This window comes from Strix aluco, chromosome 23 (assembly GCF_031877795.1).
Source record: "Strix aluco isolate bStrAlu1 chromosome 23, bStrAlu1.hap1, whole genome shotgun sequence".
In the NCBI taxonomy this organism is placed as follows: Eukaryota; Metazoa; Chordata; class Aves; order Strigiformes; family Strigidae; genus Strix; species Strix aluco.
This window is the reverse complement of record NC_133953.1, coordinates 6,910,069-6,937,644: the sequence shown is the minus strand read 5'-3', so window position 1 is coordinate 6,937,644 and position 27,576 is coordinate 6,910,069. Positions and strand designations below refer to the sequence as shown.

Below are 27,576 nucleotides of genomic sequence, written 5' to 3'. Positions count from 1 at the left end.
ATAATGAATGGGCATTGGTGTAGCGGTGAGTCAGAGCTCAGAGGAACCTGAAATATTTGTGTCTCTCTAAACTGCCACCTCCCAGATCTTGAATTCCTGGGAGAACACTCTTTTTACAGTTTCCAGTGTTTTGGCAGTAGGAACCCAAACTGAAAAGACAAGATTTTGTGGTTTGCACCTATTCCTTCATGCTTTTAAGACTCCACTTTATGTCCTTTTCTAAGGCAGCCTGTTAAGGAGGAGGCACATAGAGGTGACATAACCTCTCTCATGACAAACCCCCAAGTACTTTTGGGTTTCTCATTTTATTGTTTGCCTTTCTAGGGCAAATCATTTATATTGGAAAGATTTGATTGCTTTTTGCCTGTGGAAAACAGAAACAGCAGGATCGTTATACGGTCTCAGTTTCTGGTATGAGTAAAAATACCACCAAAAAACTCTCCCTTCAGAGTAAGGGTGGCACTATTGCAAGAGGCAAATGCAGTTTAAAGTGAGCTCAAGTTTTCTGAAACGAAGTGCTTGGTCAGTCTGCAAACTGCAAAGCAGCCTCTGGCACTACATCAAGGAGAGGAGTTGGGCGGTGGGTGCTTCAGGACAAAGCTGAGGTCAGCACAGAATTTCTGCGTAGCAGTAGACTGAATTTATTCTTCAGGATAGTTTGGGTTTGTCAGGAAGCCAGACTCTGAAACCATCTTGCAGTTTCTCTCCATGTGTCTTCAGCAGAAAAGACCATAAAAATGCTACAATAATATTTACTGAAGTGTGTATGTTCACAGTTATATCCATGTGTCTTTATTTATAAACACATCTGCTCAGTGCAAGTCAATTATTTTACAAGAGTGAGGAAAATAAATTAAAAGGAAGGTGGACTAGAGCTAGGTGGGTTTGACTGCCCAGCTTTGTAAAGCAATCACCCACGCAGCATCAAATTATTTTTCCTGAGCGTGGACAGCTTTGGAGCAGAAAAGCTGTGGGCAGAGATCAGTGGTGATATAAGCACAGTAAACTGGCCGAGGAGAGTGTTGATACACGGCGAAGGCTGATTGATTGTCTGGAAAGATGACATGGCTTGGAAAAGGTCTGGAGAGATCATATAGTCCTCCCGTCACAGCAGAGTTATGCTGATTAATTCATGGAGGCAAATCCTTTTGTAGTTAAATTAGCTGCCAAAAAATGAAACCTGGCTCAAGCCATGCCAATGGCAAAGCTTCCAGCACTTTTAACGGGCTTAACGTTTTATCCCCAAGGTTCAGCACTCATCCTAAATCATCTCATGTGTCTTGGTTGGCAGAACTGGGCAGAAATTCTCCCAAACCTCCTGGGAACAGAAGCCAGAAGCTGTGATTTGTCCGTCATTTGCTAATGGGCAGACACCTCATCCGCTACTCCCAGCATGTGTCAGTACAGATGGGTGTGAAGCACCCGAGAGGGGTAGGAGTGCTCAGGGAAATCCCTCTCTCTAGGCCCGGGGATGGGGGTAAGCCAGCTGGAGGCTGGCGGGGATGCTGCACGCTCCGAAGCACGGCTGCCATTCTCTTTAAAGGAAGAGCTGCAGCACGCCTCCAGGATTTAAGAACTTACATGACCTAGATGTGATCATCTATCAGACATGTCCAGTCTTTAGCCTCAGGCTTCACCATATTACTTTTAAGAGGTCAAGAGGCCACAGCAGTATTTTGGGCAGGTTCTTTTTTTTTTCTTTTTTTCCACTTCCTCTCCTGGTCCTGTGCTGAAACCGCGCAGAGGCATCTCCTGGAGATTCCCCTTGTGTCTGGGGCTGGTGCCCCTAAGCCTCCTTATCATCAACCCTAATGCAGCAACTTGCTGGGGAGGAGTACTGTGTCCTGGTTATTCCCACTTGGTATTTAGCCTGTTGGAAACAAACCAAAATAGGCTCTGAACCGATTTATGTGAAGTCTAGACTGAGAAGAAAAGTCCTTGGTCCAGATCCTATAAATGTGTGCACGAAGGCAAGTGCTCTTGTGAAGAGTGAAGTGCAGAAGCATGATTTCATTTTTGTTTCCTTTTTGAGTCAGGTTTTGGGAATCTCGATATCAAAACAATAAAGCATTCATTTTAGCAGCCTTCTTTTATCCACTTGACATGAAATTTCATGGAAAAAGTGAATGTAAAAATAAAAAAAAGGACATTTTATGAGAAATTCTGCAAAATCATTTTGCCCCATTTTTTAGCTATTTTCAGTGTATTTTTGCTATTTATGCCTGTCTTATTCCTGCTTTGTTTCCTCCTAGCATGAGTTACTAAGTTGTGGTTTCCCACTTATTTGAATTGTGAAGAAATGATGCTGTAGTCTAAGACTGCCAAATTATGCTCCAATGTAGTACTCTGGGTGGAAAGTGAAAGAAAGCCAGTCTGAGGCGCAGAGGAAAGCCTGCGCTGCAATCTGTCTGGGGAGTTGACCTGCCTTGTACTTTTGAGCCAGTCTCTGGTGCAGAGTAAGAGCAAAATTATTGCACTGTGGGATATTATCAAAATAATTAAATGAAAGACCTCCTTTATATGCAAAGAAAGCCTCAAATCTGCAGAAGCTTCGGCACAGTCTTAAGCCTTCTTCTTCATCCCTAGTCCTGCTGCAGCAGTGAAAGCATCTCCCCCCGTCCCTCCTCCTCAGGGCAGGGACAGCTCTGCGGCACAGATTACCAGCATTTGGGTTGCCACAACCCGAATGCCATCAGCTCAGCTGCAAAATGCTGTGACCAGAACAGTTTGTGGGTCACTGTGCGATGCTGCGAGTCGATAGAGGAGGTGAAGTGCAATGCTCTTAGCCTGCCGTTTGGATCTCTGGTGCTAGCTGCAGCCCGCAAATCCTCCGCTGTAGAAGCAGGCCTTAATTTGGTTTTGAAGGGCACAAGATTGGATTGTGGTTCTTAGCAATATATTATAATAATATAAGATTATAATTTTCCAGGGGGAGTTATGTGGAGTCCCTGCACGAATCACGTAATATCCTGTAAGGAAGGCAGAGTAGTGTGAGTAAACCTCAAGAAAAGTGTGCTGAAAAAGCTGCAGAGGTCTTTCTTTTTGTTTTGGTTAGGTATATTGTGAAGACTGGATATATTGGAGTGTGGGATTGCTGTCCAGGCCTTGCTCTGAATTATCCAAAAGATTCCTGTTTGTGTTCCAGTAACAGCACTGGACGAGGCTCTGTGCCCCACAGCACTTACAGTGTGCACGGATCAGGGCAACAGAGGACTGAAGGGAGGAAAAAGGCATGGAGAGGGGAATGCTTTGCTAAAGGTTATGTCAAACATCAAGAGCAGGGATGAGAATAATACTCTGCCTTCCTGCCGCCTAACTCAGTCCCAATCCATCCAAATTTGCTGCCCCAAGATCAACACAGGCTCTGCTCCTTTTTAAATTTTGTATTTGACTCATTTTCTTGTAAGTCTGATGTTATCTCTTTTCTGCCTTTATGAGATGTTGGCAGCAGAAGTGCTGACTTGTAAAACTGCAGTGCCAAAGTCATTTCTAGTCAAGGAATAGATCCTCTGTGCTAACCTCAAGCCATATGTAAGGCTAGTTGCTGCTGGTACCTCATATTTTGGTGCTTTGCATCGTACGTCTGGGCCCTTCAGACAGTGGGGTCTGTGTTGGTAACATTCTTTTTACAAAAATATTTCAGGAGCGATTTTCTCACAGGACTAAGAGCGGCAAAAGTATATTATTGAAAAGAAAACAGTCACCCCTCTAGAGGTGGAAGTAATCTTTGCATACATGGCATGATGGTTCAAGTACTCAGCATTTTCTTCTCTTCTAAGTCAGACTTTGTGGAGGAGGATGAACCTTTGATCTTTAGCAATGCCTTTTAAATGTGGTTATGGCCAGAAAAGTGAATGTAAAGAGCTCAAAGTTAATATTCAAGTGAAAACACATTGCACACACCTGGAAAGAGCCGTTATTGTAGACACTGGGTTATACCTGGGATGAAAGCACTGACTTCTGTCACCTCACCAGTGCTTGTTTTCATGACCTTTCTCCCAGAGCTGAACCCAGGGAACTGGGAACCTCTAGCGAGCTTTCCTTGCTGGTGAACTTTGGATAAAGTTAAAAACCTGAACTTTTAGGGGTCTTCTCCAAGGCAAACCTTTAGAGGCTAGCGAGGACATTAGGATATCCTGGGGCTGGCTCTATAATTAGTGCAGTCATCAGTTCAACGAAGGCTATGTCTGGGAGTGTGAACAGAAGAACATCAAGGGAAAGGATGATGTTTCACATCATAGCTGTGCATTGCTCAGTTGCCCCTGGTTTTTACCTAGGAGTTACTTCTCAGACCCATTCCATTCATATATTGGCTCAAATGTCCTGCTCAGTTCATTAACTAAGTGCAAATGTTTTCTAAAGCTTGCACAGCATCTCCATTTTGCAGTAAGGAACCAGAATAACTTGCTTGAAGCATTGGTGGACTGTCAGCCCTCCCCACTGCACTACCTGTGTGACCAGAAGAACAGACTGGCTTTCCTGCAGCACGCAGGGACAAAATCAAAGAGTACCTCACCTTACTGTAGCACTGAGACCTGGGACTTGGGTCTAGATGGCTCGTCTAAAAAAAAGGCAAAACCGCAATTTTGAGCTCTTACAACTATAAACTGTTATTAATAGTAGCCATATCCACATATTCATGTCTAAGGGATCCAGAAATGAGTGCCAGCTCTATGCAAAGCTGTTTCAGCAGTCACAGCGATGGGAGCCTTTAATTTGTGGCAGTTCAGTGGTGGGCTGCCCTGCAAAGGCTGGGGCTGTGCTTCACAGGGACTTGAACTTGCCTATCGCCGCGCTGCAAGCTGCTGTAGACGGGACTTGCCACATTTATGCCAGGAATGCGATTAAAAACTGGAAAAACTGAAGCTAGCCTATTCCCAGAGGCAATATAATGTAACATATATGCCAGAATAATACACACAAGACCCCTGTCTCAGACTCAGTCTGGCCAGCTCAAGGACACAGCCCAGGAGGCAACAGCATGGGGGGAACCCTGGTGAGCTGTGGCCTGTCTGGTTAGGTTATGTTAGCACCTTTAACACCTTGATGTGTTTTCCCAGTTGTCCGTCACCAAACGCTAAGTAGCTCTCGATGCCAGGGGATAGAAATTTGCCCTCTGGTATTCAATTTAACTGCTGATCTCTTCCTTAGTCAGAACTGAAGCCAAACACTTCCTGAACAGACTAGTCCTTCAAAACTGAATCTAGCCTCTGACAGTAAGCACAAGGAAGGTTGTACACGCTCCCCATCCGGCTCTGTAGCCTGAAACTCCGGCAGGGCCAGCTGAGCGCTGTCCCGTTCCAAGAGAGTTAAGCTGAGCCCCCGGTAGTCCTTGCTGCTAGGGCGTAACCCAAGCGGTCCCTATGCTCTGACTCTGACAGCTAAAGGCTACCTGTTGCTTGCCACCCTTTTGTTTTTCTCTTAAGCTGTCGATGTAGACACCAGGGAGAAGCTGATGGCAGCAGGGGCTGGCGGCATGCCACCCGACTTCCCTTGCATGCAATCAGCAATACTTGTTTGCTATTTGCATGCACGCCCCGGATCGGATCGTAAGCAGGTGTTACAAGCCGCTATCTCTGCCTGATCTGCTCTGTGTGTCTTCAGTTCCCCCAGAGCCTTGAGTCTGTAGCTTTTGTGGCTGTAACTAACTCAGGGTTTTAGCTCAAACGATTCCTGGTTCAGTAACCACTTGGGCCTGCCATGATGGCAGCCATCACATTTGAATTTCTTTTCCTGTGTGAGACAGAGTTTTAAAGACGGTGGAGTTTGCAGTCTGTATGCATTCAAGCAGCAAAATGCAGAGCTGCTGGGTGCAACTGCAGCCCGCCTGTGAGATTATCATTGTCCCCGTTAATGCCAGTTGCTGTTGTAGGCAGGGCCAACAGCCGCCTTGTCTTTCAAGGAAGATCCTTATCTGAGGAGGCAGCTCCTCCATCAGATACTCTGTATATCAGAGAAAAGTGTATGTAAAGATAGTTGTACTTGGATGCAGCCCTAATCACTGATCTTAGTCCAGGGCTGTTCTTTGGGGTGTTTTGGGTTTTTTACTTTGCAGGGGGGGTAGCCAAAAAGATCCTTACTTTCCATTTTTTTTCCATCAGAACCTTTCTTCAGAAGAAAAACGGATTTAGGCAGAAAAAGCATTTTCCAAGATATTGTTTCCCTAAACCCCCCCAGCTTTATGTTTTTAGACTGGAAATCTCCAAAACCAAACATTTTAAAATTTTCTTTCATGAATTTGCGGTGGTACTCATGATTTCCTTGCCTCTGGTCAGTGAGATGCAGAGCTGAGACCGGGTCTAGAGAGGTGTAAGTCAGTCTAGCACCCCAGGTATTTGGAGTTCACCTGCCACCTCATGCCATAATGCGGGGAACCCCACATTTTTTGTACAGAGACTTACAGAAGATGTGTCATTTAAGAACCCTGGCCTGTCATCCTGACTCCAGTAAACCAGAGAAGCAGCAAGTCACTATACCCTTACCTCTGATGGAAAGGCTTGCTCTCTTTTAAGAGCTGTCACCAGAGGATCTCATGTACTTGCACCTTTCTACACAGGCAAAGTTTATAGCCTGAAGATACTCTCAATCTCTTTAAGGAGCTTCTGACACCAGGCTGTGATCATACAGGACTGCACCACAAGGAAATTCTTCCAAGGGGCACCTTCCCCTCCCTAGCTTGCTCTAATTAAAGCAGAAAAAGGGAGGGGGGATTTTTGAAAGGCTGTGCATCCACCAAGAAAAAGCTGCCAGAAAGGATGGAACATGCAGCATTAGGCGGTGTGGGGTGAAAGCTCTCGTTTTTTGTTTTTTAAAGGCTGTAGCCATCTCTGCTGATCACTGTGAGAGGTTGCTCACAAAAATTTTACAGCAAATGCTGTAACTTCAGCAGGACTTAGGAAGATGTTTGAGGGTTCCTTCAAATTCAAGCTTAGTCAGGCCCACTTAAATTCTAGGCTACTCAGGCTTATTTGGTTTTGTTACGTGATCCGAGATCCGAGATAGAAAAGTGCTGATATTTGTAAATGCAGAGCCCTGACCTGACTCTTTCGAAGTGGGTTAATTTCAGGCTGAGAGGGATTCTCATGTTTACCCATTAGACTCTAACTATTGACATTTTTTGTGATGATATCATGAGCCTGGTAATATCTGATTTGCAGTTAGATTCTTGTGTAACCGGAGGATTCCAGCAGCTGCACTTTTCTATGTTTTCAGATTTTCTGTTTCCCTCCCTGGTTATGGAAGAATTTGCAAAACTAACCTCAGAAACGACTACTGGGGGGAGGCGGGGAGAGAGCAATCATTTATTATTTTGAAAAGTTCACGATTTGGACTGTGTCCTGTGAATGTTGAGCACTGAGGGTTTAGCAACACACCAGCTTTCAAAGCAAAGACAGTGTCTGTATGTTCACGGGTAACCCACCGCTGCACGCACATCAACATCACGGGTCTTTTGAATGCTGGGTCCACAGAGTAGGTGAGTCTGCTGCTGCCTTTGTTTCAGAGGTCTGCTCCATTAACTCACGTTAAAGTAGTGTGTGCTTTTAGTTTGGGAGGTTCCTTGCTCAGTTTCTGGCTTGCCAGCCATAATGGCAGCTGTGTTATGTGTGGTTAACTTAGCTCCATGAAGAACATGCAGACCTTGTCAGATGCACTTTGAATAAGGCAGGACTGTGCCAAAGCCTTTATGAGCCTGGCACGCTTCATTTAGAAAACCCAAGCGCATCAACGCAAGGAAATTGATAGTCAAAACTTTTTGTCAACATTTGGAGTTTCAGCAGGAAAAAAAAAAAGGATAACAATTTCCTGTTTTTAAGCATTTCTAGAAATGCACAGTTCGGTAACTCACCAGTCCTACACTTCCCACAAAATAAATAAAAAGTGTAAAGTAATGCATTTTTTATCCCACCGCTAACACCCATAACTCTGACCTGTACTGACTGCTTCTCCTTCACTAGTAACCTCAAAATATAAACACCACACAAAACCCTTTGAAAGAAGATGTATAGACCTTCAAATGACACTCCAGAAATGTTACATACTCATATCTCTCTGGTTGTTTTTGGACCAGCAAGTGCAGGCAGGTGGGCAGGTAACGTTGTGAAACTGCAGATGAAGCTGCTTACAGCAAGCGGTGAGAACGATGTAGCACCCAGCAGCCACCTTTACTGTTTGCAGAAGTCAAGTTAACCTTAACTCGTGCCCCACCCTGAGCAACCCAGCAGCTAGCAAAGCAACCCACCGGTTTTGCATACGGGTTGATGGACCCCAAAGAATCTGATTCAATCTGCGATCCTGGCAGATGGCAATTTCAGACAGCGCTGGGCAGCTGTGGGGCCCTTGCAGGTGCTCACCAGCTCAAAGAGAGAATAAGAGTGGAGTTACTAGTTTAGTCATGACTCTGAGCACTTGTGTTTTTTTCTCCTCAGGAGGCTCTGTCGGTGGTAAGCGACGACCAGTCCCTCTTTGACTCCACGTACGGCGCTGCCACTCACCTCCCCAAGGCAGATATGACAGCCTCAGGGAACCCTGACTATGGCCAGCCGCACAAAATCAACCCTTTGCCTCCGCAGCAGGAGTGGATTAATCAGCCCGTCCGGGTCAATGTAAAAAGGGAATATGACCACATGAATGGATCAAGGTAAGGAAAGACCCTTCCCACATCTACTGAGCCTTAAATAAAAGCAAAGCACCAGCCATCCATTCGCGCTTTTGTCCTGCATATCAACAGACTCCACTCTTTGTGTAGGACCATATTCTGCTCCCCCCTGGAATTCCTTTGTCACTCATTTTTGAACACCCTGAGGGCCTTGCTCGTGCAGTTCCACAGCATGCATCTTCTACCAGTCTCCATGAACGCTGTACAGACTGGGACATGAGACCGCCAGGACAGAGTTCATGCTGCAAACGCTGTTGTAAATTATACATTTCATCACTTGGTTCAGCATCCCACAAATGTGCCATGGTTCAAGGGGCTCCTGAAGATGGAGTCGGTCGTGCAGTAACAGTCGGTGTTTATACCAGCGCTCCAGAGTGAAGCTGGTGAAAGCTGCACTAGGGGACTGTATGGGCTTCACTGGAGGGCACCTCTTAACACATCTGTAACTAGATTCGTGCTCCACCAGGGCAGAAGCAACCGTACGAGACTGGAGAGCTATTTGATGGAGAAGGGAAAAAGAGGAGACTGAGGTCCTTTATGGCAGTCTGGGAGGTGTAACAAAACAGAAGGCATATACCCACCTCTTCTGGGTGAATATATGCGACCACTGGTGAAAAGGAGAGTTCAGGAGTAGATTTGAGCAGTGATGTTAATCATCAAAGGGACACTGGTTATGGTGGATCCTCTACACCTTGTAGCCAACGAGGTAGGAGGCCTGCCCCCCACCATTTGTAGTTAGAGCTGGGGGACATGGATCATTTCCCTGTTCAACAAGAAATTCAAAGACTTGAAAACATTTTATTATCGCAGCTCCGATTGTCTCTTTTAAAAACATTTCTACAAGTCCAAAGCCTAGGAAAAAATTTCACCTTCTTGGACAAAATCTTCAAGTGTGGAAATGTTAAATTTTTTTCAGTTTTAAATATATGTAATAAAGAAAAACTATCTTATGTTTTAGCATTAAGTTTTAGAGTTCATATTCATTTTAAATTTGATTTTAACTTCAAAGTCACAAACATCTCTAACATTTGTACAATGTTAAGGCCACTTAAATGTACAATGTACAGACCACTTAAACAATTAAGTTTTTTTCTTTTAGGGTTAGTTTAGGGCTTCTGTAGCAGCATATTTTCCTGGTTTCTGAGAATCTAGCAAAGTATAGAGTTTGAAAAAGAAAGCAGCCTCACACTTTCAGACTTCTATAGCGATGGTGTTAAATACTTTAAACAGCAGCATGGGTTTTTTCCTCGTAAGTATACAGTAGATGCTGATTTTGCTATAAGATAAAGGTCTTTGCGTCAGTTGGTCTTTGATGGTTGATCATTTGTAGACTGAATTTGATCTTGCCCCGGTTGTACCTTAGTATCATTTCTGGATTTCTTAAGAACTACATGGATTTTTGCACTAGCGTTTCTAATCTCAGAATTGAGGCTGAAACATGGGAAAATTAGTTATTTCCTGAAAAACACCATCCCTGCTTAACACAGGTAGAAGAATGGATCTTGAAAATACCGGCAGGTTGTGGGTTTTGGGAAGTCACGAGCACTACCTTTGGCTACCAAGGCTACTCTTAAGCTATCCCTAAAATCTTCAAGAGGGAGATCCTGACTGAATGAGCGAGGCTTGTGCGTGGTGCTGTGCAGGCCTGACCTCTCCATCCTGCGGAAATGAGGTGGCAGAACCAGCCTCACGTATGGCACCGGCAACATGCTCCCATGATCATGTGAGGAAGCTGTTTGTAGCGTTGCATCAGTTACTCACACCCATAGTGTCAGACCAACACACAGAGAGTGTTTTCTCTCATTGTCTGTCTCACTTAAGGAAATTTTGGAGGACCAAGGGAACAAGTTGTCCTGTCACATCCGTGGAGCCATCACAGGCAACATATATTTGTGCTTTTGAGGTCCTGTAAGCACGTGTTCTGTGTAGATTCTGCACGTGTGTGTACTTGGATGTCTAAAAGTCTATGTAACATCCTCATTGTACATGTAGTGCGTGTACTTGGGAATGAAATGTATTGGGCTGCCCTTCCCTTGTGATCTTTGTGTTACAATTTCCTCATCTGATCACAAAGAAAGGAAAATAGTACTGCTTTGACAAACGGATTCATTAACCACTGTAAGTGCTCTGATACCCATGGAGGAAGGCCCTCCAGAAATGTTTATTCTGGGCGAAAAGGAAATCCTTCTTTATGGGCCTGCTCCAGACTACAAGATTCTTAGGCAGAAACTAAGGGTCCTCAGTCTCTCTAAAAGAGGGATAACAACTTCCCAACCTGTTAGAAAAAAAAAAGACTGTTTTGAGTGTCAGAACTGAAATAGCTTCCAGCCTTGCCTTTTGATAACTTGTTAGCACAAGAGCTCCAGTCCACCCAAGAAATGAGAACATTCGTCCGACTTATCCATCCTCTTCTCCTATTCAAGGGCAAAGTTTCAGCCCTTTCCCCACACGTCCATCACAGTTCTTTGTTACGCGTTGGGCCACTCCACTTGCTTGTTCCGCTGGCATCAGCTGCCTGGCAAAACTGACACACCATCTGAGCGGCAAACGCCAACCTCAATACAAATTAACTTGAACTGTGGACTGAATAACAAAACCTATTCCCCCTCCCTCTCTCTCTCTGCCTCTCCTTCTCCCTCTTGTTTTTCAAGCACGCTCTCTTACCGGGTTCCAGCTGCCTCATTAGAGGGAGCAGCCTTTATTCTGTGTTTCACCTGTACTTGAAGCACTAGTATTTTTGGCTTGTTGAGAGAATGGTTTGTGTACTCTGTGATAAAGCTGTAGGAAACCTGACAGTGGAGGGAGCTGGATGACGGTAAAGGACAATGTCCAGCTTCTTTTTCTTAACAAGCAGAAACAGCTCTGACTGCTGTGAGGTGTATTGTGATGAGTTGGTTCGGTCCTCAGTAGGGTGGGAGAAAGGGTCTTTGAAGAACCTCTCCAAGGTTTGCAGAGCTGTCCCTCCAAGGGCTAAACAACATGGAAACCCTGACCAGCTCTCTACTCCATGTCAGGTTTTCCTGGTTTACTCCCAAATTGGAAAGAATTTCCCAGATAACTGCATACTAACTGTGTATAGGGGGTGTTCAGGCAGTGGCAGGGATCTACATCTTAGGGGAAAAGATGGGACTTCTGTATTATTGCAAGATTCAGAAGTAGAAATTTTGTGAAAGTTTCTAGTATTATAAGACCTGGATGCAGCATGTGGCCTCAGTATCTGTCCTTGGCTTCACAGACAGCTGCTTGCTCAGAACAAAACCCAGTGCTGCGCTCGTGCTTCACAGTGGTTAGTGTCCAAACACAGGACAGCTAAAGTCCAACACAGAAAAATGAAGATCCTTGTGCTTCTTACACCCCCTCAGGCACTGCAAAAGGGAAATGGTCTTGTGTTTGTAGCACTGACCCGTTGCACAAAAAAAGAGAAGTCCAGCTTTTCCATGGGTTTACTGTAAGATGTTCTGTATGTCGTTCCTCTCTCTGTGCATCCATTCAGGAACGGGAAGCATGGCTTGCAATCTTTGTTCTTTGCTGGGTTTGTGTCTTTTTTTAAAATTTCACTTAAAATCCATTCAGGGGAAGATCTGTCTCCTACTACGTGCTTGTGCAGTTCCCAACACACTAGGCTTGGATTTCTGTTGGGACTTTTAGATGCTTTTGTGATATAAATGCAATAATTTATATTTAAAAACCAAAATACCTTCCAATGAATAAAGGAGGAGGATTATTTAGAAAAATGCTGGGTAAAGTTTAATCCAATTTACAGTCTATTTTAATAATAGATTTTTCCTTATATTTTGCATAAATCCCAAATGCAAAAAGTGAACCAAACAACAGATGTTCCAAATTTTGACTGTGTTTACTGAACCGCTACAGATCTGCATTTGTAGCTAAACTCAGAGGGTGATTTTTAAAAAGACATTACAAAATTTGTATGATCTTCAAAGGTGAAAGAATATTCTAATGTGCTGGATGTGTGCACAGATGCGGGCAAACTTTGCTGTGCAATTCCAACTGCTGTTACGAATTTTGTCTAGCTAAAATAATGAAGTCAGTGCTTTGAAAATGCTTTGGAGACAGTCTCTTGCTTCAGAGTATTAAAATAATGCTAAAGTTCAGGGATCTCAGAACATTTTTATGCCACAATAATTTTCTCAAAACAAAACAAAGGGACCATCTATGATGCCTGTAAGAATAAAAATCCCCTTTAAGTAGCGTGTGAGCCCTCTAGTGGGATTCACTGTGTTGTTCGAGTCCCAGCCAGAGCAGCAGACTGTGCAATTACCTGCTCTTTGCATTTACCTGTATGTGATAAACACGCTTCTTTTAGACCCTACTGAGCCTCTGTGCTTTCCTCATGCAGTCTGAGTTTTGTAACCTGTATGTCTTTTCCCACCCTTTTTAGAACTGCACCTTCTTTCTGCAGATTTACAATCTTTTTCAGTGTAAACCTCCTCCTGAGAGCAGGCTGAGAGGCAGGGTTAAAGCGCAGTTAGATTCAAGTGTCGAGGAGATGTGATTCTGCCCTGATAGCTCTGTTCCCTGCCTGTAAGAGGGAACCACAAGCAGAATCACAGTATGTCTGTTCCTACTTCCTTCGCTGAACCAAAAAAAAAAAAAAAAATTAAAACCTAATTTCAAGTGTAAAGATTAAAGCTGAGAAGACCAAATGGGGACTTAGACCAAAAAGTGGCGAATTTAAAAAGAAAAGAATATGGTAAGAGAGGAGGAATGAAATAGGAAGAAAGGGATAGAAAGAAGGAGGAAATATCCCACTGACCACAGCTGAGTCAGGTTCAGAAATCACTGAAATCCCTTATTTTGCTCTTTCGAATGAAAGCCAAAGGTGATTCCTAGACAGAGGCCCTGGGACAGTAATTGCTTTATTTTCAGGTATCTGGAACACAGGCTGAAGCTGTACAGAGGGTTTATTAGTCAATGCCAGGCTAGCTGCTTGTCCATTTTGGCCAGTCTAGCATAAACTTTCCCAAAACACCAAGCTCTTGGCATCCCCAGAGACTGCTACTGGAGCTGCTGGAACGAAGAGTCTTTGGACGGACAGTGGGAATGAGTACTGCTTCATATTCCTTGGACTCTGTCACTGCCACAGTGAATATACTTAAGAGATCTTGTGAAAGCAGTCTATATCCATTTACCTTAGTAGATCTACAATGTTTTCTGCCCAGAACCTGAGCAAGTCCAGCATGTGTAGCCACTTGAAAGTCTGAAGTCTCTGTGAAAAGTCAAGGATTAATCCGGCAGCTGAAATCCCCTTGCACAAACCATTTCAAATAATGAGGAAATCTTTATATAAATCTAAGTCTGCTTGTGGGTAATGCATGAACTAAGCAAGGAGCTATATTCAATGAATACACTATTCATGGCTTGCAGCTCCCTGTTCTCATTTGATACTGTAGTTGTTCCCCACACTGAATTCTTCTTTGTGTTGCCCACAGCTACACCTACCTTCTGCTGGGATACTGCTAAATCCCTCATCTTAGGCTGGGGCAGTGCAGGAACGGGCGCCCCGGAGCTGCAAAGATGATTCAGTCCAATAGTGCTGTCTCATTTCCCAGTAAAAGGCTCCGTTTGGATCTGGTAGGAAGTGCTGGGTTACAGAGGACACAAAAATAAGGATCTTCCCCCTTGCTGTCACTAAAGATTTCATGGTATTTTTCTTAAGGACAGTTTGGTCTCCTGCCCAGTTAAGTTTTGGTAATGCTATTCCCAGTTACGTCTGTCCTTCTGCTATCAGATTTCCACTGGGGTTAGCTCTGGATCCAACCATCCTGAAAAATTCCTCAGAGGGAAGGGAGGCATCTATACAGCCATGCAGACACAACCCTGTCAGGTACACGGCGCACATGTCATGTCCTGCAGGATTAACAGAGTAGCTTCTCTTCCCACAGGGGCAAATCAGTGGTCGGTAAGGGCACCTCAGTCCCTTAAACTTCTTTTCAAAACTTCTTTTCAGATCTGTCTCTGATACTTGGTTGTCTGGTTTTGGCTGCTGAGACATACAGGGCAAAGCAGAGGATAGGCAGGGTCTAACTGCCAAACCAAGAGTCTGCAAAGTGAAAAATCATCGCAAAACCACCGAGGAGATATCTGACAGTGTTGGGGTTATTTTGGTTACTTTGCTGTATCGGTCATGTGAACATGCACGATACTTAGCAGAGAGAGTAGAGACAGCCAAGGACCTTGTGGTCTTTTCACGTGTGTTATTTCACACAAAGCATGTATACTCCTAGGCAGGTAAGCTGTTTAGAAGATGTTATTATTTTCTGAGCGTCTGGATATATCCTGTTGTTCTGTATGAGCACTATACATGTATTTTATCATAAATAGTGCATACTAAAATAGGTTGTTTTCCAGGGAAATTTAACGACAGAGCAGGGGGGTGAGAGTGAACCCCCTAGAAGGACCTTAGGCAGCAGGTAGCTGTGCCAGCGCTAGAAAATGTTACTGTTGTGTCCTGAAGGAGGGAGAACTTCATCCCAGAGGCAGGTGGGAATCCGTACGTGGGGATGTGTGTGTTTGAGTCTGCCCCACCAGCTGGGCTGCCTGCAGCTCCTGGTCTCCAGGAGGGCAGGGGAGGAGGTCGGTGACCTCCCGGGGACGGTGAGCACTAAGCTGAACAGAGTCTGACACCCTGAAGCACGGATGCTCTCGGCGTTTCACCGAGGCTTCTCAGGACAGCCTGTACCTCAGGAAAGAATAAGATCCTTTGTGCTGCTTCAGGGTTTTTTCTCTGCCAGTACAGGCAGCATTTAACACCTGACACAGAGTATTTCAACAGAAAGTTAGAAATGATCACATTCCCCGTGAAAACCCTCGTGTCCCTGCAGTTGCTCAGACTCTCCTCTGACTGCCACGGGGACATTAAACCTTCAGCAGTTTGCCTCTCTGAAGGCGGATTTTGGTTCCCTGCCTGGAAAAACAGTAGGCGAAATAGTAAAACCTTAAATTCGAACATGTGTAAGTTATACATCTTATTTCCATTTTCAAGCAACATTCCCTCAGCAAGACATGAGGAAAAAATTACCATCTGCCTTAGAATATCTCGGTGGAGCATTTATCTCCCAGCCATGATAAGTGAATTTCAGTAATTTCTCCCTCCCCCCACCCCCCATTCAGATTAAGAAACAAATTTGTTTAGTGTCCAAACCTGGAAGTCTTGCCAGCTGAACTCAGAGGGTGGGATTTGGTGCACTGTCATAGCTCTTACCCTTCAGCGAATGGTTTCCTCCCAGGCCACTTTGCTTCTGGCAGGGAAGAAGGACGGCTGTGCAGTTAAAGCAGTGGAGTAAACTGCACTGGATATGGGCTCTGTGCTCACTTTGCATAGAGGTTGCAGCTAATTCGCCCTTGTAAAGGTGAGGGCAACAACGCTGCCCTTCCCTGGTACATTCTTCAGGGCTGGGATGTGCTGTCTGCCTGTGGCAGGCTGTGGGCTGGTATTTTAAGTGACCTCTAGAGCTAAAAGCATGAGTTACTACTGCAGCTGGAGAAAAACAAAATCTGTGCTCCCTATCTGTGGTTTGGAAGCTCATAATTCTCCCAGAGCAGGACAGAGAAAGCTTATTGCTTGCCAAGGGTCTGCATGTAGTCCAGGTCTTAGCACAGTGCCACCTGAGTTGCTAAATGTTCCCTCCTCATCACTCCACCACCTCAGAAGTAAAACTGGAGCCAGAGCCTTTTTCACACACAGTTTCTGTGGTCTGAAGTTCTTGACTCATGCCTAAGGCACCTAAGATTTCTAGATTTCCTATCCAAGTAAGTAGACAAGCCTGGGACTGTTTAACTGTTAAGAACAGACAAGATCAGCTACATTCAGCCCTGTATAAAGAAGACTCTTTAGGTACCATTGCAGTATCCTCTTGTGACTGTCCTGTCATTTTGGTGTGGGTATTTTGTGTTCTTTGTTAATGAAATGAAGAGGGATGTACCTGTATTTCTGATTAGCTCTGCAGAAATGCCCAAGCTCCTGAGGTGAGAAGCACAGCCATTCTGTCAATTGATAGGCTCCATTACAACAGAAGGAAGGTGTGCAGGGTTGTTTTTAACACAATGCAAGAGTGAAACAGTCCAACAAGGGCTCCTAGAATCATCAAGCTGTATCTGAAGGTTTTCTAAAATGCAATAAAGGAAGAAGGGGGAGTGGGGGGGTGTAACTGATAAACCTACCTGATAGGAGCTTTTTATCTGTCTCATGAATGTTGGTATTTCAGAAGGTATTGAGTATGACCTTACAGCTACCATTGCCTTTGTCTGAAAGTCACTCTTCTTTGCACCTCCAACTCACTTTCCTCCAACTGGTTTCATTATCAGAGATGCTGTCCATGAGACCTGTGATTCATAGATCACCTTATGACATGTGACAGGCCTGGAATGGCCTCTCCCACATGTAAAGAAACTCCCCTTAACTTTTCACCTTCAGGATACTTACCATTTCTGTAACCCAAACCTCCTGCTGCTACAACAGGGATGGAAGGTGCATAATAATGCCAAGTCATCTGTTTCCTTTCGCGTTTCAGGGAGTCCCCTGTAGACTGTAGTGTGAACAAATGCAGCAAACTCGTCGGAGCAGGGACAGAGTCCAACCCAATGAGTTACAGCACCTACATGGATGAGAAGAACGGGCCTCCTCCCAACATGACCACCAACGAGAGGAGAGTCATTGTCCCAGCAGGTACCACCACCATCAAACTCTTTGTGTCATATTTCCTTGCATTGTCTTAAATATCCAGCCAAACAGATAAGGCTTGTTTATCCACTCTCTGAGGAATTATCTTTCCTATAAACCATGTAAAAATTAAGGAAAATATCAGAGTTTCTGGCTAGTGGGAATTTCCCGTGTCCCACCATATGTTCTACCTTGAATCAGAATAAGAAGTGGATAATTAGTGCTGCTTCTTGTTTGATTTAGTTTTTTTTTTTGTTCTGGAATGAAATGTTGTTTTGGTGTGTTGAACCAAATCCATCTCCCGTCATGTGTTAGAGGAGAATGTGCAGTGCTTCCTGGGGCATGCGTGGTATGATCAAAGAGTGCAGTTCATAGGCAAGAACAAGCATGAAGTGAACCCAAATTATAACTCCCATGATGCTCTGCAGGATCCAGATGCACTTTCATGTCATATTGATTCAAAATGAGCTATTTTGTTTTCATTTTTTTTGTTAGAAGTAGAAACCCAGAAAAATTATATTTTGCAGGAACTACATTATCCTTCCAAAAACTGTTACACAGAAACATTCCTGTCCAGCTCTCTGTTTGTATTTGATGTCCACATCTGCAGCCTGAAATTGGCAGGATGCGTTTGGATAGTCAAGGACAAGAGCTGCTGTGGCAGGCAACCGGTGAAGTCTGAACCTGGAATGAGAGGGAGTCTTTTCCCTGCGAAGTTTACAAACACCATGGATATAAACAGGCTAGCCCAGGAACTTTCCAGCAAGGAAGATATCATGAGCCAAGTCCTGGCCCAATTTACGTACCAAAACTTCCACTGATTTCAAGGGGTGCAGCTTTTCACCCAGTGTTGTGAGGGTTTCACTGAGGGTTGTAGCTGATTCAAGCAGATGAACTGTTGGCAGAAAGAAATGTACTTGTGGAATTTAGCTCTGTTTTCTGATCGTGGCTTGACCATGAACAGATGACAATTCCTAAGCATTTGTTTGCCATTTAGGATGAAAAGGAAAAGCTTGAACTGAATGTAGTGAAGGGAAGCCAATAAAAGATTGACAGCAAATCTCAAAGTACCGTTTAAGCCATTGTTAGGATCTGCTTAGAGAGACTGTCTAACCTAATTGGTGACAGCATCAGATATGATTTCAGTGTCAAGATTGCCTAGGAAGGTGTTAGCTGATACCAACTAGTCACTATATTATTAAAGATAGTCAAGAGGGAACATTTATCCTGCTCTTCACCATGTTATTTACACATATTTAAAAAGACCCGGGGTGGGCTAAAGTTTAGCATTGTTGTAGAAATAGGGAAAATGACTTTTAGTGCCCTCAGTGGAAAAGAAGGTTTAAAATCTCTTCTTTGAAGGAAAGTGAAAAAAAGGACTCTCTTCCCCCTCATGAGCATCCACAAATCAAAACCTTGAGATACTTGTGAAATAACAGTGATTTACCAGACTTTGGAAGACAATAATGAACATCATCCCAGATCTCTGGCTGCAGGATATGAGGCCAAATTCATCCAAGAAAGGATTTGGAAATTTTAATATAATCCAGAGTAAAGATTTATAGTGCATTAGGGTGAAGATAGGCAAGAATAATGTCACATTAGGCTTGCAATAGTAATAATAATGAACTCTAAGCCATGTTTCAAGAAGGCAGTTTTTCAGAGACCATTCAATGTCTTTGGAAGTGATAAAAAGGCTGAAAGAATATCTGAAATTCAAAAGTGTTTGTTTAAAGGGAGACCACAACTTCACTATGCCCTCTAAATGTTGGGGTTTTTTTCAAAACTCAAGACAGATAACTCTTTCAATTAAAAAAAAAAAAAAAGAATCCCCCCTTGAATACTTGCTTTGTGAAATTGCAGTCTTTTGCCAGTGCTTAGAAAGCAGAATTTAAATTGGCTATTGCCAAAATTTAAAGGAAATCCATCTTTCTTTTCTAAAGGAAATCCATCTTTCTTTTCTAAAGGAAATCCATCTTTCTTTTCTAAAGCAGACTCGCAAAGACACAGGGATGTAAGTTCCATGTTTAAAACACAACTTTAAGCAATCTGGTTTTACTAGAAATTCAGTGAGGAAACGTCACAGTTATAATTTCAATAATTTTTGGTCTTACTTCTCCATTTCATGCTGTTATTCTGGAACTCAGCTGCCCAGGAACGTACCAGGTACAACCACTACCTGGTCTTTTGTATCAAGGGATCCCTGCAGCCTAGGCACACACAGTTTAGAGTCCTGGGCCAAGAAATTATTTTAAACACTATAAAATATGTGGCAGAGGCAATTCTTGTCCCTACCCAAAGCACAAGCTACCAGCTGTGTGATTGCTGCATGTTTCTGATCCATTTTCTCAACTGCCTCAGGACCTGAAGTGTTTGAGGTTTATCTTAGAGGAATGTACCAGCTGTGATGGACAGATCAAACGTCTCCAAAGTTAAGGCTTGACTTCACAATCCTCTCCAGCTGCAATGGAACATGAACTTGCAGCTTAAATTTTCAAATGGGATACATGGGGAGAAGCAGCACAGGAAACATCTGAAAATGCAGATATGCACTGAAAATGACTCTGTAAAAGCAGTATCGTGGCACAAATTCTTGCTGGGGCTTTCTGATCTAATGCTCTTTTCAAAACTCAAAAGATGATTTCTTTTTTTAACTACTGATGCAGCAAACCATCACCATGGGGTCTGAAACTCCAGCCGGGTTCAATCTCTCTCTTACGTCATCGCCAGTAATAAAGATTCCACAGCTGGAGCTTTGCTGACAGTTGATAATGATGCATGAGACAGTATAAAATCCACATTGCCCTCCAATAGCTGTGTTGGTTTTACAGGGCTAGCGGAGGTAGAATTGTGTTCTCGCCAGCAGGGTGAACAAATGTGACTCAGAGATACATGGCAAGCTGTTCTGTTTAAGCAATAATATTTTTTTTCAGAGTCCCTTTGCTGACCGTAAATACCGCCATCCTCAGACTTTAAAATGCCATCTGTTGGGACTTTGTAAGGCACTTGCAAAGGATGGTGTGACTTATACAGCACTGATGTAATTATATAGCATTGCAGAACTGAAGCTGTGACAAGCATACCCTTTCAAAGGGATGAGTTTGCTTTTGGAAGCTTTCTCCCAGAGGGTGAAAAATCACAGTCGAATTTCACTAATATTGTTCCCAAGCACAGATATAAGAGTCGGGAAGGTAGGAGACAATCAAGAGAACTTTCCCTCCCAGTGGGTCAGCGTGATCAATTTATGCGCACGGTACTTGTTCATCTTGGCAAAATGCATTGGAATCAGTAAATTAAATACATTTGGTCGTGGAAACAATGGTTAATGCTTTGACTGGGCTACAGTGAGTGCTAGAGACTTGAGGCTTGTGTATAGTGTTACCATCCTTTGTGCTTTTCTGCCAGATCCCACCCTATGGACCCAGGAACACGTGCGCCAGTGGCTGGAATGGGCTATAAAGGAGTATGGATTAATGGAGATTGACACCACCATCTTCCAGAATATGGATGGCAAGGAGCTCTGCAAAATGAACAAGGATGACTTCCTCCGAACCACCTCCCTCTACAACACAGAAGTTCTGTTGTCTCACCTCAGTTACCTCAGGGAAAGTAAGTATTGCCCTGACTCATCCCAGCCCCAGCGTGACATGCTGATAGGATAAGCTGCGATGAGTACAGAACTTCTAGGGCTCTTCTTGTAGGATAAATAGTAGCACCGACAAGGGAAAAATGAGAGAGAAAGGCAAGCAGAGAGAGCAAACAAGGAAGGGAGGAATAAAAATTGGGTTGGAAAGTTAGTTTTAACTTAGATGGAGTTACTGGTGCTATCAGGGAGTTGAAGAACTGAGCAGGACTCTTAAGAAGATTAGATAGTCTTACAGATAATAAAAACATCTGTGGCTACATGATAAAGATACATAAATTTGCTATGGAGATTAAACCAAACATCAACTGATGTGTCACGGGCAAATTATTCCTCTGCAGTTAGAGCCCCTAAGGCTTCTGGTAAAGACTGTTTCAAAATAGGATCCACAACTGGCCAGAGCTGGAGATTTTCAATGTTCCTGGAGGTCCAGATTTGTTGGAAAGAGGAAAAAATACAAGAGTGATTCCCCAAACATAGGTGTGCTGAAGTAGACGTCGTGCAAATGACCTAGCACTCAAAGAACAAGTTCTGCTGAACCTCTTTATCATTACTCGCTGTCCCAGACTAGAGTATGTGATGGATTCAATACTCCTTTTTGCTGTATTCAGCAAAAGTTGTGAGCAGTCTTCTGAGCTACTCCTGGAAACGCATACCACAGCAGCCCAAACAGGAATTATCACCTTACGGTTAGCACACGCTCTTGAGGCTGGGAGTCTTAGGTTCAGACCTTTCTAAGACTTCCTGTGCAACCATGAGCATGTCCATAGCTTCCAAATGTCTCCTCCTCATCTATAAAATGGAGGTTAAAGCATTTCCTTTCTTCACAAAGGTGTGCTAAGAATAATTGCATTATGATGAGGCCAGAAAACTGGAGCTAAATCCTACACGCTCCAATATTTTTTCAAGTGAAACAGCTCTTGTAGGAGCATAATTATTTGAGGACTGAAAAATCAGGAGAAGGTGCCATAAAGCAAGGTGGGAGGGCAGGGAGAGAAAGAAAAAAGTGTATTTTCTCCACTGGGAAATCAAATTGTGACGTAAAAAAGAATGTCTCCATCTGGCCAGTGCAGTGAAGCAGCGGGAGCATTTATTTAGGGTGTTTCTTCAAAGCTGTTCAGCACTGGTCTCTCCCTGCCTCTGAAAATCAGTGGGAGTTTTACAGATTACAGTGGGACAAGAATTAGATCACAGATGGGTGCCTCTGTAAGCCCCACCTTTATTTTTTTTTTTGAGAAGTTGAGCCAAGGAAATGATTCACAACAAATAACCGAATTGTTGGATCCGAACAGTTTTTGTCCCTTGCGACTTCACAATAAAATAATTTCCCATCCAAAATAATTTGCAAATTTCATCCTGTTTCATCATCAGAGAGCTGATTATTGCAGATGCAAACTAACTTTCTAACTAAGGTTTGCATACAGAATTACACACTTTTACGGGAAATCATAAGGCAGTTCTGTGAAGCCAGTGCTGCTTTGGCCAAACCTGCTGACTTTGGCTGGGCAAATCAGACGCTTTGCAACCGGAAATATTTTTAAATTCCCACAAGATAAATACTCAAGAGAGACACTTGAACTGTCTTATTGATAAGACTTCAGAATTGACAGAGAGAGACGAAGCAGGAGTTGTATGGTTTTGGAATCAAAGAATCAGGCTGAATTTGCAAAGGTTGGCAGAAGAGTTGAATTCTTCTGTTGCTTTAGCTCCAGACAGCATCTCCAGTGACAGCCTCAAGTGTTAGGTGGTGTTGATGATTTCAAAGAGACTTATCAGAGGAATCACATTCTTGCTCTCATAGCATAAGCCTGAAGACCTGGATTCAATTGCCACCTTCACCATTTGCTGCTGTCCGTTTGTTCAGGAGCAAATTCCTGATTGATCCTACCTACCTGAAGTCTCTAAATTAGAAGTCTGGTCACACTGGTCTCTGTTTATAGAAAAGAAGCAAGAGGGCATGTTGAAATTCAGGATGGTAGTCCCCTAGTTCACACATTGCCTTTAAATGCTTGAAATTAGGAGGAATAAACCTTTGCCTCAGTTCCTCCGTGCTTCAGTTCTGCTTTCTGTAAAATGGAGTTGGCACTCCTGCCTTTTGTTGGTCTTGCCTGTTGAGATGGTGACTCTGTGGAACAGGGACTGTGTCTCATGTCTCTCAAGACCCAGCACAACGGAGTCCTAATGCAGTTGCAACATTGAAATGCTGCTGCAATGCATGCTGAATAGTAATCACAAAAATATAATGTTCTGCCAGGGGAATGCCTACAGCGATTTCTGTGCTATTAAGCTAGTGCAAAACTGAAGCAACTTTGCTGGATTCAGACAAATTAGTTATTCCAGTTTTACATGGATGCATACGAAAGGAGAATTCAATCCCGGTCCATCCCCAACTTCTATGATTATAAATTTTGCTCTGTTCAGCCCCTTGGGCTGTTCTAAGACGTCATGAAAGTGCTGTCCTTATTAAAGCAAGCTCCTGTCTGAGTGGAGGTCGGGCAGGCTCTGAAGAGCATTCCTTTCCGTGCAGCTGTTCCTAGCGCTGCCTAATGACAGTCTGGTTTCTGGATTGCTGGTTAACTCCCTCACGGAGTAACGCCTTCGAAAGGAGCTTATTGTTTTTCCAGCCTGATTTCCAGCGGATGTTTAGTGCCGAGCCTCTGAGCTCAGTGCCATAGGGAGATGGTCTTTTTTCATTAATTTTCCCCTTTTGCAAGGTTGTTTGTTTCAGAGGCATCTAGCTCTGCTCCTGCTTAGGGTGGAGGATACGTGATGGCAACAAAACCCAGGATAACTTTGGGGAATTGCAGATCTCTAGGCTAGATTACATCTCTCTTGAAAGGTGTTTGTCCTTTCAGGATGTTAAGTTGGATATGTGATGACTACTGAATCCTTAACTTTGGTGTTTGTTTTCCAAGAAACAAACCTGATCTGAACTTTCTGAGCCTGTTTGTTAGCCAGGCAAGGAGCCCCCATGAAAATTAGCTTCCTCAGAAGGTTTTCAATGTTTTATACTCCTGATCGGAGTTAAAACTGCCTATGAAGTACGTTATTTTGGAACATCTGAGTTCAGATTGGAAAAATAAACCAGTAACATCTGCAAGACCTCAACAAAAGCTCAATCTTAGTTTTGGAGATAGAAGGTTCAGGTGAGCCTATTTAACATAGTGAAGCCTAAACCAAACTCATGTCACAGCACCTTTAGTCTTCAGGCAAAACTTGGGTCTGGATCAGAATCGTGCAGTTGTTTCCTGTTTCCATAACCTACTGAAGCAGTCAGGAATTCAGACGTCTCTGATCTTTAGGAGACTTCAGACTTGCAGAACCCAGTTCTGCACCGCACTCTATCCTTTGGAGTCTCTCAAAACACCCCCCAGTAGTTTTTTCAGGGAACTTACTGTTCATCCGCCCAAAACAATCATCTGTCTTTAAGTGTTTCTTCCATTATCCTCTCCAAAATTGTGAAGCCATGCCTTGTCTTTTTCTTCTTCTCGTTCGCCCCCCTGCACCTTCGGACTCCAGACCGACTGACTGCTGTGCCGGTATCTTTTTCAAACACAGTCTGCCTGGTGAATCTTCTCCTGTCAGCCAGTAGGCAGTGGGAAGGGAGATTTGAATGTTTTCATGCTATGTTTGGGATGAACATCAAAAGAAGCCTGAACTGTCACCTCCCATCCTTTTCCTCCTCAGTTATGGGGGGTCTGTTGTGTGTGGTGTGTACAAACGAAAAGAGCCTGAAGGGGAAAGAATGAGACTGTGGTGAGAAGCAGAAGCAGAAAACTGCTTTGTGGTTTTGAGCCATATATTAATGCCAAACAAAACTATACTGCTAAATGCAGCAGAACCCTGATTCTACCAGGAGACGTGGAGGGAAGGCCACATGGCCTTCAGAAGGTGAGGTTAAAAAAGTCTTCCAAATTAAATAGACTTCAAGATTGTGAAACCAAGATGTTCCTGCATCTCAGAAAGATGAGCTGCCTTGTGAAAAGGAAGGCTTTATGGTGAAAAAACCTCTCCTGCTCTGTTTTTCAGTCCTTTTCCATCTTCCTCTTTAATTAATGTAAGGGAAATAAAAGAAGAAAGGAAAAGGTAGGGGAAACCATAAGATAACATGTTTAATATTAATTATAGGAGAATAGCCCTGCACTTTATTAATAATACCAGTGTTTCCAGAAAGAGCTGCTTTTAATCTAAGGTGTTGCTGACCCAGTGAGGGGTAGGGGGGATAAGAACAAAACGAAAATCCATTGCAGTCAAGGTTTTGCCCAAGAACGAGTAAGGGAGGGAGCAGACTGGCCTCTGTCTGTCTGCTTCTCTCTGTCCTGATCTGTGTCTCTGGCTTTCTCTCTTTTCCTCCTTCATTGAAAACCCTTAATAGGAAACACATTTCCTTTTCTGTGGTGTTCCCACCAGAAACCTCAGACTGTCGGGCAAAGGTGAGAACTTTTAGCAATTAAACTGGGGGAGGCACCGTCCCCTTCCAGTGGCTTGGGCTGCATTTTTTAGGGTAAAGTAGCTATAGGTTGATCATACAGGCTTGTTCAGTGCCATTCATCACCCCACCCCCACCTCCTCAGCCAGTCAGTGCAACCAGGCATTTGCAGCCTGTTTAGTCATAGAAAACTGTGTTTCTGAATTCCCCAGCACTTCCCTGTCTGGCGGGGGCAAGCTATGCTGGGCGTTGCATTCAGGATCTACTTCAAATAACCTGAAAAGGAGAGAGTGGTGGACAGGAGTTTCCCCACAGATATTCAAGAAAGAAATGCCAAAGCCAGAAACCATCTGATGAAAGCATGAATAAGGTGGACAAAGATGTTGCAATTCCTCCTCCAGCAGCAGCAAAAGACCAGCCAATCTCTCTAAATATTCAAGCCTATTGCTTTGGCTATCTGCAGCTTTCACAGTCAAGGTACCCTTGGGATCCCTTTGAACTCTACCTCCTAGTTTACCACATTATCCATCCTGGTCTTTTGAAACATCCCCTGTCTTGCAGCATCTGGTAGCATCCATCCTCCACTCCCTACGAGTAGGATTTGTTTTCCAACACCTTCTACCTCTGTGTACATGCTGGCTTGTGCACGTCTTTGGCTTTGTTTGCATTTGGGGAAGAAAAGAAAACCACAGGAACACAGGGCTAGTGAGATCCAGCACCTGCAATGGCTATTACTTCTGGCAGTGAACTGCCTAATCCTCAGCTCTCACAGGAAAGCAAGACATACTGTGAAAACTACTGAGGGGCAAGCGAGGTCAGTGTTATTTGGGATCATGTGGATTAGAGGAATGTGGAGACTGCATATGGCTTAGTCACAAGATCCTAATCAGTTAGTATTATAGTACCTGCAAAAGAGGTATTCTTAGCCCTGCCAAAGAATCTGGGGATGCTCAGGGGCAGCACAGCATATACACAAATCTATACTGTTTGCTGTGTGTTGCTTAGGACCAAGTATCTTAAATTGGACAGAATCTCACTGACTAGAGGGATGTGTAGACATGAATAGCAGAAAGTGTCTGTAAAAGCATTTCTCCTCCATACCAATCCATGGTGAGATTGCTGCCCTGCTCCAGTTCACGTCAGTGCCTACCAAGAAGGGCCCTGGGCCTTGTTACAAGTGTCACTGCCTAATGCAGTGGAAACTTTTTCAAAGAGCTGTAGGAAAGGTGAGCCTAGATTATGTAGGGTAAACACAGATAACTAGACAACCATGAAATGTGTATTACATGCTGACTTCCAAGACCTCACAGGGCCTCTTCTTCCATTTCCAGGAGAGTTTGCAGGAGAACCAAAGTCAAATGCTTAGAAAGGAACATTTCCACCATAGACTGTGCAAAACAATGACTCTTTTTTGTGCTTCTCTTGAATAATTTTGTTTCAAGTGGGGCTGGATGGAAAGGCCACTCTGAAGCAAGAAAGCTACTTTCAAACTTCACAAAGCATGGGAGATGCTGGAATACCAGTGAGATTTTTTGCAGCTGTTGGCCCAAAACCAAGCATGTGACACTCTAAAAATGTTCAAATCCTGACAATGCAATTCACGTCGCTTCTACTGGACGTTCCTCAAACAGGAAATTTCTCTATCACAGCTAGAGAGAGAAAAGCTTCTTGCTTTTCCTGTGATACAATCTGTGCCATGATTTCTAGAGGCTCTGCTGTGACAGATGTTGTACCTGTGTAAATTTACTCCACCCTTTTATATCAGTTGTCAACGGAGGACATCAAGGCGCTCAGTGAAGGAAGCAAATGTCTTTATTTTGGTTGGCAAGTGGGGAAACAATAGCACATGTGTGACACGCAGCTACCAAGCTTTTAAAAGAATTTCATTTCCATCATAGAAAATGTGTGCCTAATTGTCTGAAAAATTTGGTCTTTAGATCCTAGTGACAGCATTTTGTACCTGCCTGCATGGTTCCCCACTGGCAGAGTACATTCAAAGGGCAATAATTTCTTTTCTTTTCATTATAGGTAGCTCACTGCTGGTCTACAATACTCCATCCCACACAGAAGCTTCCTCACGTCTTGCCACCAAAGAAGGTCAGTCTTTTGCCTATAAATGTCCTGGCTTCCTGTGCTCTCATGATGTTTTTGATTGGGTTAAAACT

At 43.7% G+C, this 27,576-nt stretch overlaps 1 protein-coding gene and 1 long non-coding RNA gene across 8 annotated transcripts in view; one reads left to right on the top strand and one right to left on the bottom strand.

The window, feature by feature from the left end:
- Positions 1 to 27,576, top strand: part of FLI1 (Fli-1 proto-oncogene, ETS transcription factor) — a 94,558-nt gene that overhangs the window by 47,213 nt on the left and 19,769 nt on the right. For all 7 annotated transcript variants that reach the window (XM_074849061.1, XM_074849063.1, XM_074849060.1 and 4 more), the window contains 4 exons: positions 8,427 to 8,638; positions 17,191 to 17,345; positions 20,745 to 20,948; positions 27,440 to 27,508. In XM_074849061.1, coding sequence (XP_074705162.1) covers positions 8,427 to 8,638; positions 17,191 to 17,345; positions 20,745 to 20,948; positions 27,440 to 27,508 — 640 coding nt within the window. The remainder of the gene's footprint in view (positions 1 to 8,426; positions 8,639 to 17,190; positions 17,346 to 20,744; positions 20,949 to 27,439; positions 27,509 to 27,576) is intronic.
- Positions 10,781 to 14,241, bottom strand: LOC141933804 (uncharacterized). The gene is made up of 2 exons (XR_012626227.1): positions 14,120 to 14,241; positions 10,781 to 10,931 (listed from the first exon to the last, which is right to left on the bottom strand). It is a non-coding gene; the product is annotated as an uncharacterized LOC141933804 (long non-coding RNA).